The sequence below is a fragment of the Piliocolobus tephrosceles genome, chromosome 9, assembly GCF_002776525.5.
Source record: "Piliocolobus tephrosceles isolate RC106 chromosome 9, ASM277652v3, whole genome shotgun sequence".
Lineage (NCBI taxonomy): Eukaryota > Metazoa > Chordata > Mammalia > Primates > Cercopithecidae > Piliocolobus > Piliocolobus tephrosceles.
The window spans coordinates 65354115-65366913 of record NC_045442.1 but is presented as its reverse complement, the minus strand read 5'-3'; the positions used below and the strand labels follow the sequence as shown (position 1 = coordinate 65366913).

Sequence of the window (12799 nt, the reverse complement as noted above, 5' to 3'; positions counted from 1 at the left end):
CAGGGTTGTGAACCAGTGGATTAGACATTGTAACTCTTCACTAAAGACACAAATTTCTTTTTCAGTTTATCATCTAATTAACTGGCTGACTTTTGACTGAAATCACCAAATACTAAATTTGAATTTTTATTTTTCAAATTGGTTATGCTACAAAAAGTCTTCAGCAAAATGTATAGGCATCCTGTATATGACAGTTTTAAACCAGCCTATTAAAATCATTACATAGCTATTTAAAATTGAAACCAGTAATATTTATAAAAATTCATTATCACAATTACAGCTTCCTAAACTACTGAACAATCCTATCCTTAACAATAAATCTAACAATGAGATTTGAGAATAGAGCTATATTAATGATTCAAACAGCAAACTCAGTTTCTGTTTCAAATTCTTTATTATACATCATGGTTGCACAATTTGAGGCTGGTTAAATACAATTGTTTTTCAAAATCTTTTTGAATATTTTCTACATTACTACATGCAAATGACCATGAAAATATTTGGCATTTTAAAATTTTGAAACTCTGAATAGGCACTTACATGAAGGAAAACATTACCATTCATAGATATCCACATGTAGAACAGATGCTCCAGCACATGGTACATGGACCCTTTTGCCAGTAAAGCTGGTTACTGACCATTTTATCAAAGTGCCATAGCAGTAAAACAGGTTTAAAGAAATGTAATTTGGGTTATTTAGCTTACTCATAAAGTAAGGTTAACTGACAAGACTTGCACTGAAGTGCATTAAAAAATATTGGTACAAAAACCAATGAACCGTAAGTGAAAGTAGTTGCCATACAGCAGGTTTCATTTTGGTTCCTACACTCCACATTTAGTGTATTTGCGATCAGACCCCATGCACATGAAGGGATGACTGCAATCTTCTTTTTTAGAGACTTTAAACAAATGACTTGAATTTAGTGTTAAAAAATTAAGAGACGGGATGAAGTTTCAATGTGAGTTTAGCCAAAGTTCGAGTTTAATAAACATGAAATTACCCAGATCTAGATAACGACATGCTTCACAGGTCCTCCTCAGTCCCCCATCCCAACATTTTCCCTGAAGAGAGAATGAATTTATGAAGAAAATGATATTTGCATACACATGGCAAAAAGATTCCTTAAATTGAAATATATAAATATGTTTCAAAGTATTTATGGAAAAAACAGTTTTAACAAATCTAAAATGCCAACCTAAGTCAACTCCACATTGCAGAAAACACACAGCTGTACTACTGGAAAATAGCAAAACTGTTACTTAATATGGCCAAAAAAAAGGCCATAATGACCTGCCACATAATCCCTTGGGGAAAGAAATCTAATATTCATAGCACAGAAGACCTCAAAGAGGACAAAATTCTGGAAGCCATGGAATGGTGCTCAGAAGTGCCTGCAGTGAAGCACTCCATATGCTTTTCTCAAACACATATGTAAAAACAAATGTAGTTCTCAAAAATATTGAGATGCCATGTTTTAAACCTTTGCAGGACACAAGGGGCCACTCAGCTTTTCTAATTTTATTTGAACACAAAATATTTAATTCTTTGCATGTAGAGAATAAGAGGTAATCATTAGCCTGAAAAGAGAGAAGGATTTAAAATCAACATTATGCAGAAAGAAAGCAAAATTACAAATACCAGCCTACTCACATGAAAAATTTTCATGTTTACGCTGATGCATATCTGAGTGCTTATCATCAAAGTAGGAAGTTTAAAAAAAAAAAGGCAGCTTAAGAAAGTTCCAGTGTTTCAAAGAAAGCACTTTTAAAAATGTATATACATGAAAAGAACATTTCATTATATCATAAATGCAGCACTGTAAGATAAAGGAAGACTAATATATATGGAGTTTTGGCCTTTTTCCGCCCCCTCTGGCTGCAACCATCTTTAACCTGCTGAACTTAATCTCAAGGGTTTACAGGAGTTTTTTGCTTTTTTTCTCCTGTTCAGTTCACATTTCAGGCTGTTCAGCAGATGCCTGTGATTCTGGAGATTCAAATCGCTGGTGAAAGTTTGTTCTCTGTTTCCTCAGTTTTTCAGGAGCTTTTCTCCATAAAATTATCTCCTAGTAAACAAATGCAAGATATTAACAAATAATGTGTGATATGATGCCTTATCTCTATATGATGCCTTAAATTTTCACCATGGAAATCATAATTGCCACTTCAATTTTAACCATAATAAAATTAAATTCTTCCCTACAAAAGCCCTCCTCTTTTCTAACTGATCCACTTTCTTCCAGCTCTAATTTGACTGCCCCTTCTACCTCCAGTGCTCCTATCACCAGCACCCATGCATTCCACCACCACCAATCCAGTCTGGCAAGAAGTCCTATTGTTACTTTAAAGAATTCCCCAAATCCATCCTTTGGTTTCTGTTCCACTGCCCTCATCGAAGTTCAAGTTCTTGTCACTAGATACTAAAACAGCTTCCTCAGAGGCAAGAGAGGCAGAGCCCTTTCTATCTAATCCTTTATTATCACTACCAGGTTAATCCTGTAGCACACTGCTTGGATTGCCCTTTAGTAGTTCTCAGTGCCTCCAGGATAAATCTCCAAACAGGTATTCATGCCCCTCTATAACCTTTATCCAATTTACCAACATTGCTCTCTTCCCTCCCTAGACCCTCTTCCCCCATCGGCCAAACTGAGTTACTCTCAGCCTTCAATGCAATCCAAATAAACTCGCCCTACATCTTCCCCAGTCTTCAAATCTCTATTTCCCTACCTAACTCTTACCGTAACCAATCCATCCTGAGAACTTCCCTCTTCTAAATTCCTAAAATTATCTGCTTCATGAAGTCATTATAGGCTGGGTTTGTTGGTTTGTTTTCTCCCCCAACATCAGAATTTAAACATCCAAATGAGTGCACATGGGAAATAACACACTACCTCCAATAGTGCCATGATAACGAAATTGATTTTGAAATTGTAAAAATCATGTAATTTATTTTGAAGTTATAAATTACCTATGTTTAATTATACAGCATTAGGATGGCAATACTGGAATAGGTTTTCACTCTTCTAAATTACTGTCAAACTATTATTTAAGTATTCTGTTTATATTATTTTTCTTTTTCCCAGACATCTACAATGTGAGAACATGGAGGACAGATCACGTTTATAAAAGGTAGTTTTTGTATTTTTCACAGTACTTAGCAGAGAATAATTTCTAACTTAGCTTTGAACTCTCAACTGACATTCAACTACGTATTTATTAATCTGATTCAGAATACAAAAGACCATTCTAATTACTATCTTCATTCAAAATTCACCAAAAACTTTTGATTTTCAAATGAGAACAAGTTTGTAATGAACACTTTACATTAAAAAAAGTATCAGAGGTGGCCAGGCACAGTGGCTTATGCCTGTAATCCCAGCATTCTGGGAGGCTGAGGCGGGCGGATCACCTGAGGTCAGGAATTCAAGACCAGCCTGGTCAACATGGTGATACCCTGTCTCTACTAAAAATAGAAAAATTAGCCGGGCATGGTGGTGCATGTCTGTAATCCCAGCTACTCGGGAGGCTGAGGCAGGAGAATTGCTTGAACCTGGGAAATGAAGGTTGCAGTGAGCCAAGATCGTACCACTGCACTCCAGCCTGGCAACAGAGTAAGACTCCATCTCCAAAAAAAAAAGAAAAGAAAAAAAGTATTAGAGGCTGGGCATAGTGGCTCATGCCTGTAATCCCAGCACTTTGGGAGGCCAAGGCAGGTGGATCACTTTAAGCCAGGAGTTTGAAACCAGTCTGGCCAACATGGCAAAACCCTGTCTCTACGAAAAAGAAAATATAAAAATTAGACTGGTGTAGTGGCACACACCTGTAATCCCAGCTACTTGGGAGGCTGAAGTATGAGAATCGCTTGAACCTGGAAGGCGGAGGTTGCAGTGAGCTAAGATTACACCACTGCACTCCAGCCTGGGCAGCAGAGCGAGGCTCTGTCGCAAAAAAAAAAAAAAAAGAAAAAAGAAAAAAAAAGTATTAGAATTCAGTCATCTCATGGACATTTATAACAGAATTGTATAAAAAGGAATAAATCAGCAGGGCACAGTGGTACATGCCTGTACCTCCCAGCTACTCAGGAGGCTGTAATTGGAGGATTGCTTGGAAGATCCCCATCTCAAAAAATAAAGATAGTAATAATAATAATAATGTATATTTGTTGATGAGAGAAAGATATTCAAGACACTACTAAGTAAAAATGCAAATTAAAGAATACAGTTGGGTGCAGTGGCTCATGCCTATAATCCCAGCACTTTGGAAGGCCAAGGCAGGAGGAGTGCTTAAGCCCAAGAGTTCAAGACCAGCATGGGCAACACAGTGAGACTCCATCTCTACAAAAAAATTAAAAACAGTAAGAAAAAAAGCAATATCCATAATATGATCTAAACACACATACATTAGTCTCAATGGTGGTGGAAATTCTGCTGACCTTTACTTCATTCTTTGTTCTTTATTGCCTTATTTTTTATTTATTTATTTTTTTTTTTTGAGACGGAGTCTTGCTCTGTCGCCCAGGCTGGAGTGCCGTGGCCAGATCTCAGCTCACTGCTAGCTCCACCTCCTGGGTTTACGCCATTCTCCTGCCTCAGCCTCCCGAGTAGCCAGGACTACAGGCGCCCGCCACCATGCCCAGCTAGTTTTTTTGTATTTTTTTTAGTAGAGACGGGGTTTCACCATGTTAGCCAGGATGGTCTCGATCTCCTGACCTCGTGATCCGCCCGTCTCGGCCTCCCAAAGTGCTAGGATTACAGGCTTGAGCCACCGCGCCCGGCCGCCTTATTTTTTTTCTAAATAAGCAGCAGGTATTGTTTTTATTAAAAAACAAAAGCAAAAGAACTTGTAAGAGAAAACTAAAAGCCCTGAAAAATTATAGCTCATTCTGGAGTACTGAAGAATGATTGGGGAGGGATCTATCATAGGATTCTATTCTCCTCTACTTCTTTATCTGTCATACCGTGTTTTCATTTACTTAGAAACTCCCACTTGCTCAGTACAATTAAGCTTAGAAGAGCGCTTTTGAGGTATTTTTCGATCTGCCGCAGAACATAATACCAGCCTAAGTGACACCATACCTGCTGTTTGAAGTACCTCCGGTCTTCCTCATCAACAAGCACTAAATTCAAAAAGTACCTTACTGAAAATTTTTTGTTCACATCTCTCATTGTTGGAGTTGGATCATATCCTGCTAAAAATAGTCTTATTGGAATGGATTCACCTGAAAGAAAAGGAATTTCCACTTAATTCTAAAGATGATTAAATATAGTCACGTAACAGGTAGGACTAAGCACTATAGAGTTGACAATAATGCCTCACATCCTCACAAGATGCAAAAATAACAAAGATCAGGGTTTCTCATCCTCAGCAGTACTGATATTTTGGGCTGAATAATTCTTTGTTGTGGGGAGGGTCCTATCCTTTGTAGGATGTTTAGCAGCAACCCTGGCCTCTACCCACTAGATACCAGTAGTACTCTCCAAACGTAACAGCCAAAAAATATCTCTAGACAACACCAAACATTCATTTTGGGGTGAAGTTGCCCCTAGATGAGAACTACTGTTCCAGAGTCAGAATACCTGGCTTCAAATCTCAACCACTCATTGGTTGTGTGACTTTGGACAAATCACTTACTCATTGTTTAAGTTCTTCATCTGTGAAATGGGGAATAACAATAGTATTCACAAGGAATGTGTAAGGACTATATGGGTTAATATACCTAAAGAACTCAAACAGTGCCAACAGATAAGTGCTCTATAAGTTGTTTTGTTATCTTCTTTCATGAAGTTTACCATAATTTCTAATCATGTGTATAAATTCTTGAATACTTGTTACTCATACATTCAAAGCTAAAAACGGACAGAATGATGACATCCTTTTATTACCAAAAAGACTGTTACTCAGATTCTCATTGCTTCTGTTTTCCTAAGGGTAATTATTTGCATATTCCTTTTTTTTTTTGAGATGGGAGTCTTGCTCTGTCGCCCAGACTGGAGTGCAATGGCGCAATCTCGGCTCAGTGCAACCTCCACCTCCTGGGTTCATCCAATTCTCCTGCCTCAGCCTCCCAAGTAGCTGGGATTACAGGCGCCTGCTACTATGCCTAATTTTTTTGTATTTTTAGTAGAGATGGGGTTTCACCATGTTGGCCAGGCTCACCGGTCTCGAACTCCTGACCTCAGGTGATTCACCCACCTTGCCCTCCCAAAGTGCTGGGATTACAGGAGTGAACCACCACGCCCAGCTTTCTTTTCTTTTCTTCTTTTTTTTTTTTTTGAGGCAGGATCTCCCTGTCAAGATGGCAGTGGTGCCATATTGGCTCACTGCAACCTTGCCTCCTGGGCTCAAGTGAACTTCCCACCTCAGCCTCCCAAGAAGCTGGGACCACAGGTGCGTGCCACCATGCCTGGCTAATTTTTGTATTTTTTTATAGAAATGGGGTTTTGCCATGTTGCCCAGACTGGTCTCCAACTCCTGGGCTCAAGCAATACACCCACTTTGGCCTCCCAAAGTGGTGGGATTACAGGCGTGAGCCACCATGCCCGGCCCTTGAATTTTTTTTTTTGAAATGGCGTGTCACTGTGTCTCCCAGGCTGGAGTGCAGTGGCATGATCTCAGCTCACTGCAACCTCCACCTCCTGGTTCAAGCGATTCTTCTGCCTCAGCCTCCCAAGTGGCTGCGATGACAGGCATGCACCATCACACCCAGCTAATTTATATATTTTTTGGTAGAGACAGGATTTTGCCATGTTGGCCAGGTTGGTCTTGAACTCCTGACCTCAAGCGATCCGCCCACCTCAGCCTCCCAAAGTGTTGGGATTACAGGCGTGAGCCACTGCACCTGGCCTGAATATTTTTTACGTAATAATTTTCTCATGCATACCAATTTGCTGAAAGATATAAAACTCACCATTTTACATAAAAACTGTTGCCTGCTGGAATTTTACAAAGTAATGTTGCATAATACAAGAGTACACATATAAGGGACCCAACCACCTAGCTCAAAGAGTTTTAGAGCACCTGACACTACATTGCCTCATCTACACTTGGCACTTAATAAATGGTACTGACTTTGTGATGTAAGTACAAACAGTGAAGAAAACCCAGACATAAATTTAAAATAATAAATACTGGCTTCATTGTCTCAGATACTGAAGATTATCTAGTAATGGAACTGCTTATTTTCTTGAGGGCTATAATGACTCCAAAAACCCACAGGAATTAAAGGTCAGCCATATTCCATTTTGTGGTCAGCAGGAGAAAAAAAGATTTACAAAGATGAATTATTGTATAATAAAAGACAATGAAAATATTACAAATTCAAAACTAGAGAATAGATACATATAACTATCTCTACTAAATCCTAAATTGAAACTGAAAAATCAAACCTTATTTCAGACTAGGAAGTATAATTACAGTCTTCTTTGAAGCTATACAAAGATGACCTTAAAAGCCATCATTATAAGAATGGTTTTAAGAATTCAAAGATACTTTCACACTAAATAAACACAAAACTGCCATGAACACTGCTGTTTGCACTACATAAAAGAAGTAACTGAAAAGTGTGTTACCTTTTACTGGTGCACCATCCATTATTTCATATTTGGCGATTGTTTCTGTTTCTGTTGTGGTACTGGGTCCTAGTGCAATAATGTAAACAATATTAATTTAAATATTCCAGAATATAATTACTAGCCTTATGCCTTCTTATTTTTCCACTACATTATTCTTTTAAGAGATGGTGTCTCACTGTGTCACCCAAGCTAGAGTGCAGTGGTGCAATCATGGCTCGCCACAGCCTCAACTTCCTGGGCTTAAGCAATCCTTCTGCCTCAGCCTCCCAAGTAGCTGAGATTACAGGTGTGTACCATCATGCCTGGTTTTTTTTTTTCAATTGTTGTAGGGTTCTCAATATATTGCCCAGGCTCGTCTCAAACTCCTGAACTACAAGCGTGCACTATCATGCCCGGCTAATTTTTGCATTTTTTGGGATAGAGATGGGGTTTCACCATGATGCCCAGGCTGGTCTCGAATTCTTTGGGTTCAAGTGATCTGCCCGCCTCAGCCTCCCAAAGTAGTGGGATTACAGGTGAGCGACTGCACCTGGCCAACAATTTCTTTTTAAACAACAAAGGAGAATTTGAAGTGATTTTAAAATCACTTAAATTTACTAGCAAGTAGAAACATGGAGATTAAGAAATCACATATGGGGGTACATGTTCTCAGGACCTCTTCAGATCATGCCTTGGGTAAGAATTTTATTTAAAAATAAAATAATATTAATAAATCCACAGATGTTTTAAATTATGAATACTGGCTATAAATTCTTATCAAGTGTTGCCTAAAATTATTTTCAGCAAAAAAACCAACAATGTTAAAGGACAAAGTAAGTTTATATATTAAAATTAAAAAGCAGGGATGAACCAATAAATGCTATCGGGACAACTGGTCAGCCATCTGGAAAAACGTAAAGGTAATACGTACCTCACCTCTTACATCACAACACATTTCAAATGAATTAAAAATTTTAAAATGAAACAAAATCCCTAAACCACAATGTATTACTTCAGTAGAATCAAGCACAGAAAATTATTTTTAGAACTTCAATGTGAAAAAGACCTTTCTAACCATGGCATAAAACCCAGAGGCCATAAAATGAAAAACTGATAAATCTGACTACATAAACATCAATAACTTCTATATGGCATAAACCACCACAAACAAGACAAGCAAGGGAAATTTTTGCTACCCTTAATATTAGAAAAAGGAATTCAGGGCACAATGGCTCACACCTGTAAACCCAGCAATTTGGGATGCTGAGGCAGGAGGATCGCTGAGTCCAGGAGTCTGAAACTAGCCTGGGCAACATAGTGACACCTTGTCTCTACAAAAAATAAAAAATTAGCTGGGTGTGGTGGCATGTGCCTGTGGTCCAAGCTACCCACAATGCTGAGGTTGGAGGACTGCTCAAGTCTAGGAGTTCAAGGCTGCAGTGAGCTGTAACTGTATCACTGCACTCCAGCCTGGGCGACAGTGTGAGACCCTGTCTCAAAAAGAAGGGTGGAGGGGGATTGATTTCTCTAATACATAGTTTCTACAAATAAGTAAAAAAAAGAATATAATAATCCAATAGATAATGGGGCAAAGAATATGAATGGCTTACAGAAAATAAAAATTGTTTTTATTCATATGAAGAGATGTTCATCCTCAATAAGAAAACTGAAAATTAAAACTACAATGGAATATATTAATTAGCTTGACTGTAATAATAATTTCAAATGTAAACATTCCATCATACACCTTGAATATATAAAATTTTTATTTGCCAAGTATACCCCAATAAAGCAGTGGGGGAAAAAGAATCCATAAGAAAAATCCCAAAACTACAATGGAGTAGTATCTCCCTCCTTACCCATCAAACTGGCTAAAAGTTTTTACAGCATTGTGCTCATGAGAATATGGGGGAAAAAGAGGCACTCTACTACATTCACTGCTGATAGCAAACTGGTATAATCCCTAAAGAAGACTTACTGATAACATGCATCAAAATTATAAATGGCCAGGTGCAATGGCTTTGCCTGTAATCATTTAACACTTTGGGAGGCAGAGGTAGGAGGACAGTTTGAGCCTAGGAGTTTGAGACCAGCCTTGGCAACATAGTGAGACCCTGTTTGCCACAAAAAGGGTGGAAGAATTATAAATAAATATACTGTTTAGCCTGTGAATTCCACTTCTAAGATTTTATCTTGCACACATGTCTGCACACGTGCAAAATGACATTATTTGTAATAGCAAAAGACTGGAAACAACCTGTATGTCCACAAACAGCAGACTGGTTCAATTCTAGTGCATCAATAAAACGGAAAACTATTAAAAAAATAAAGTATTCTACACATTGGTATGGAAAGTTCTCTAAGATGCACTACTAAGTGGCAGAGCAAAGTATGCATTATACACCACCATTTAAGTAAAAAAGGGTTTGTGTTATACATAGGTACTTGCCTGTATACATAATAACTAATTGAAAAGTTTTGGTTTTTGTTCTTTTTTGGAATGGTCTCACTCTATTGCCTAGGCTGAAGTGCAGTGGTTATTCACAGGCACAATCCCACTACTGATCAGCACAGGAGTTTTGACCTGCTCCACTGAGGATTTTTAAACTTATAATAAACATATTACCTATGAGTAGCTAGAGTACAGAAATAAGATACTTTTTACTGTATACTCTTTTACATTTTATTTTTGAACCATGGGAATTTATTACCTATTCAAAAATTAACTTTTTATAAAAAATAAATTCCGGACATCAAAAATTAATTTAAAAAAAGCATTAAATAATTTACTGCCAGTAATATTAACTAGCAAAATTAGTACTCAATGTGGATATCAAATTAATTATGTTTAAACAATATCTTAAGATTTTTAAAATGTCAACTAAAATAATTTTAATTTACATACTCTTTTCAACTTACCAATTCCTGTGATCTCTTTTTTGATCAGCTGTAACTCCATATGTTGTATTTTTATTCTTACTAATAAGAAGTAAATTTTTCCAACAATCACATCCTTTAAATGATACCTATTGGGGAAGAACATATCTCACTAAATATCAGTTTAAAAACAAGCAAAAAGAGTGAACTATGTCCTAAAAGACTTTGATAGACATTTTTAGTATAATTATTTAAGAATACCATTTTGAGGCTGGGCACAGTGGCTTTACAAGAGGTGCTAAAGACCACCCTCATCCATGATGGCCTAGCATGTGGAGTTTGCAAAGCTGCCAAAGCCTTAGACAGGCACAAAGCTCATTTTTGTGTGCTTGCATCTAAATTGTGATGGGCCCATGTATGTTAAGTTGGTGGAGGCCCTTTGTGCTGAACCCCAGTTGATGACAAGAAACTGGCGAATGTGTAAGCCTCTATAAAACTGACAGACAGGGGAAACCCCAGTATGTCATCAGAGAATACTTCAAATGAATAAATAAAACTTTGGCTCACCAGAAAAAAAAAAAAAAAAAAAACCTTTCTGATTATTCATATTGTTTAGTGTTCTTTTTTTGAAAAAAGTATTCATCGTTTCACTATGCAAATAAGGAATCAAACTTTTACTACCTCAGAGAGAATAATTACCCTGGGTAACCGTTCCGGCTGGGCTCAGTGGCTCATACCTGTAATCCCAGCACTTTGGGCCTCTTGAACCCAGGAGTTTGAGACCAGTCTAGGCAACATAGTGAGATGTAATCTCTTCTAAAAATGAGCTGGGTGGTGCAAAATTAGTGGCACATGCCTGTGATCCAAGGTACCCAGGAGGCTGAGGTGAGATGATAATTTGAGCCTGGGAGATTGTGGCTGCAGTGACCCATGATTATGCCACTAAAGTCCAGCCTGGGTGACAGAGCCAGACTCTTTCTCAAAACAAACACACACACAAAAATGCTTGAAATATTTGGCATATGAAGATATTTTCAACATTAAAAGACACAGAGTTTGGTGTCATTATTACTCAAGTTCTACAAGAGTGCAGCTAACATAAATCATCTGCCCACAAAGACAAAGTAAAAGAGACTACCTACATGGGTTGAGTCTGCTTTTGTTATATCTAATAACCAAAGGTCGCTCCCACATACCTTGTAATGATGCGGTAATAAACTCAGGAATCCCTATAATATCCAGAGGACTTTTTAGCCTCCTCCCAGGTTTGGCTCTCAAAATTGTATCTGAAGAGTTGATTAATATAATTATGTCAGGCCGGGCACGCCTGTAATCCCAGCACTTTGGGAGGCCAAGGTGGGCAGATCACCTGAGGTCGGGAGTTCAAACCCAGCCTGGCCAACATGGTGAAACCCCATCTCTACTAAAACTACAAAAATTAGCCGGGTGTGGTGGCACATGCCTGTCATCCCAGCTACTCGGGAGGCTGAGGCAGGAGAATCGCTTGAACTCAGGAGGTAGAAGTTGCAGTGAGCTGAGATCATGCCACTGCACTCTAGACTGGACGACAGAGATTCCGACTCTAAAAAAATAAAATAAAATATGCTGGGTGCAGTGGCTCACGCCTATAATCCCAGCACTTTGGGAGGTCGAGGTGGGTGGATCACGAGGCCAGGAATTTGAGACCAGCCTGACCGACATGGTGAAACCCCGTCTCTACTAAAAATACAAAAATTAGCCAGGCATGGTGGCGGACACCTGTAATCCCAGCTACTCAGGAGGCTGAGGCAGGAGAATCCCTTGGAACCAGGAGGCAGAGGATGCAGTGAATCGAGATCACGCCATTGCAGTCCAGCCTGGGCAACAGAGCAAAACTCAAACAAACAACTCTCTGTGTGTGTGTGTGGTGTGTGTGTGTGTGTGTGTGTGTAAAATTATGTCAGTCTGAAGGCAAGCTTCAGTGGTAAGTTTCAGGTCCTAAACTATTTGATAATTTCATCAACAATATAATTTTAAGATTCTGAAGGCCATACATATTACACTTTCAGTGATATAAACCTGGGAGTGACAACCAATAAAAATAAAGTAACAAAAGACTGGGGTAGGAGGGGGATAATACAGGGTACATCCATTACTTCAACAAACAAACTTTAATTAAAAAAAACAGAAGGGAAACCTATAAATTAAAAAATTTAAGGCTCAAACAACCAAACACAATGTGTGGCCCTTGTTTAGATATTGATTTGAACAAAGCATGTGAAAAAAGAAAGATATCTGTAAGCCAATTAGGGAAATGTGAAAACTGCCTGGGTGTATGAAGATATTAAGGAATTACTAATATTTTTAGATATAAGAGTACTGTAGTTATATTT

General features: G+C 38.3%; 1 protein-coding gene across 1 annotated transcript in view; it reads right to left on the bottom strand.

The window, feature by feature from the left end:
- Positions 1 to 375: 375 nt before the first annotated feature.
- The window catches only part of VPS26A (VPS26, retromer complex component A), a 52182-nt gene continuing 39758 nt past the window's right edge, over positions 376 to 12799 (bottom strand). Inside the window, exons 6-9 of the mRNA XM_023205050.2 lie at positions 10470 to 10576; positions 7569 to 7637; positions 5076 to 5218; positions 376 to 2066 (exon numbers count right to left, since the gene is read on the bottom strand). Of these exons, the coding sequence (XP_023060818.1) occupies positions 1953 to 2066; positions 5076 to 5218; positions 7569 to 7637; positions 10470 to 10576 (433 nt within the window). The 3' untranslated portion in view covers positions 376 to 1952. The remainder of the gene's footprint in view (positions 2067 to 5075; positions 5219 to 7568; positions 7638 to 10469; positions 10577 to 12799) is intronic.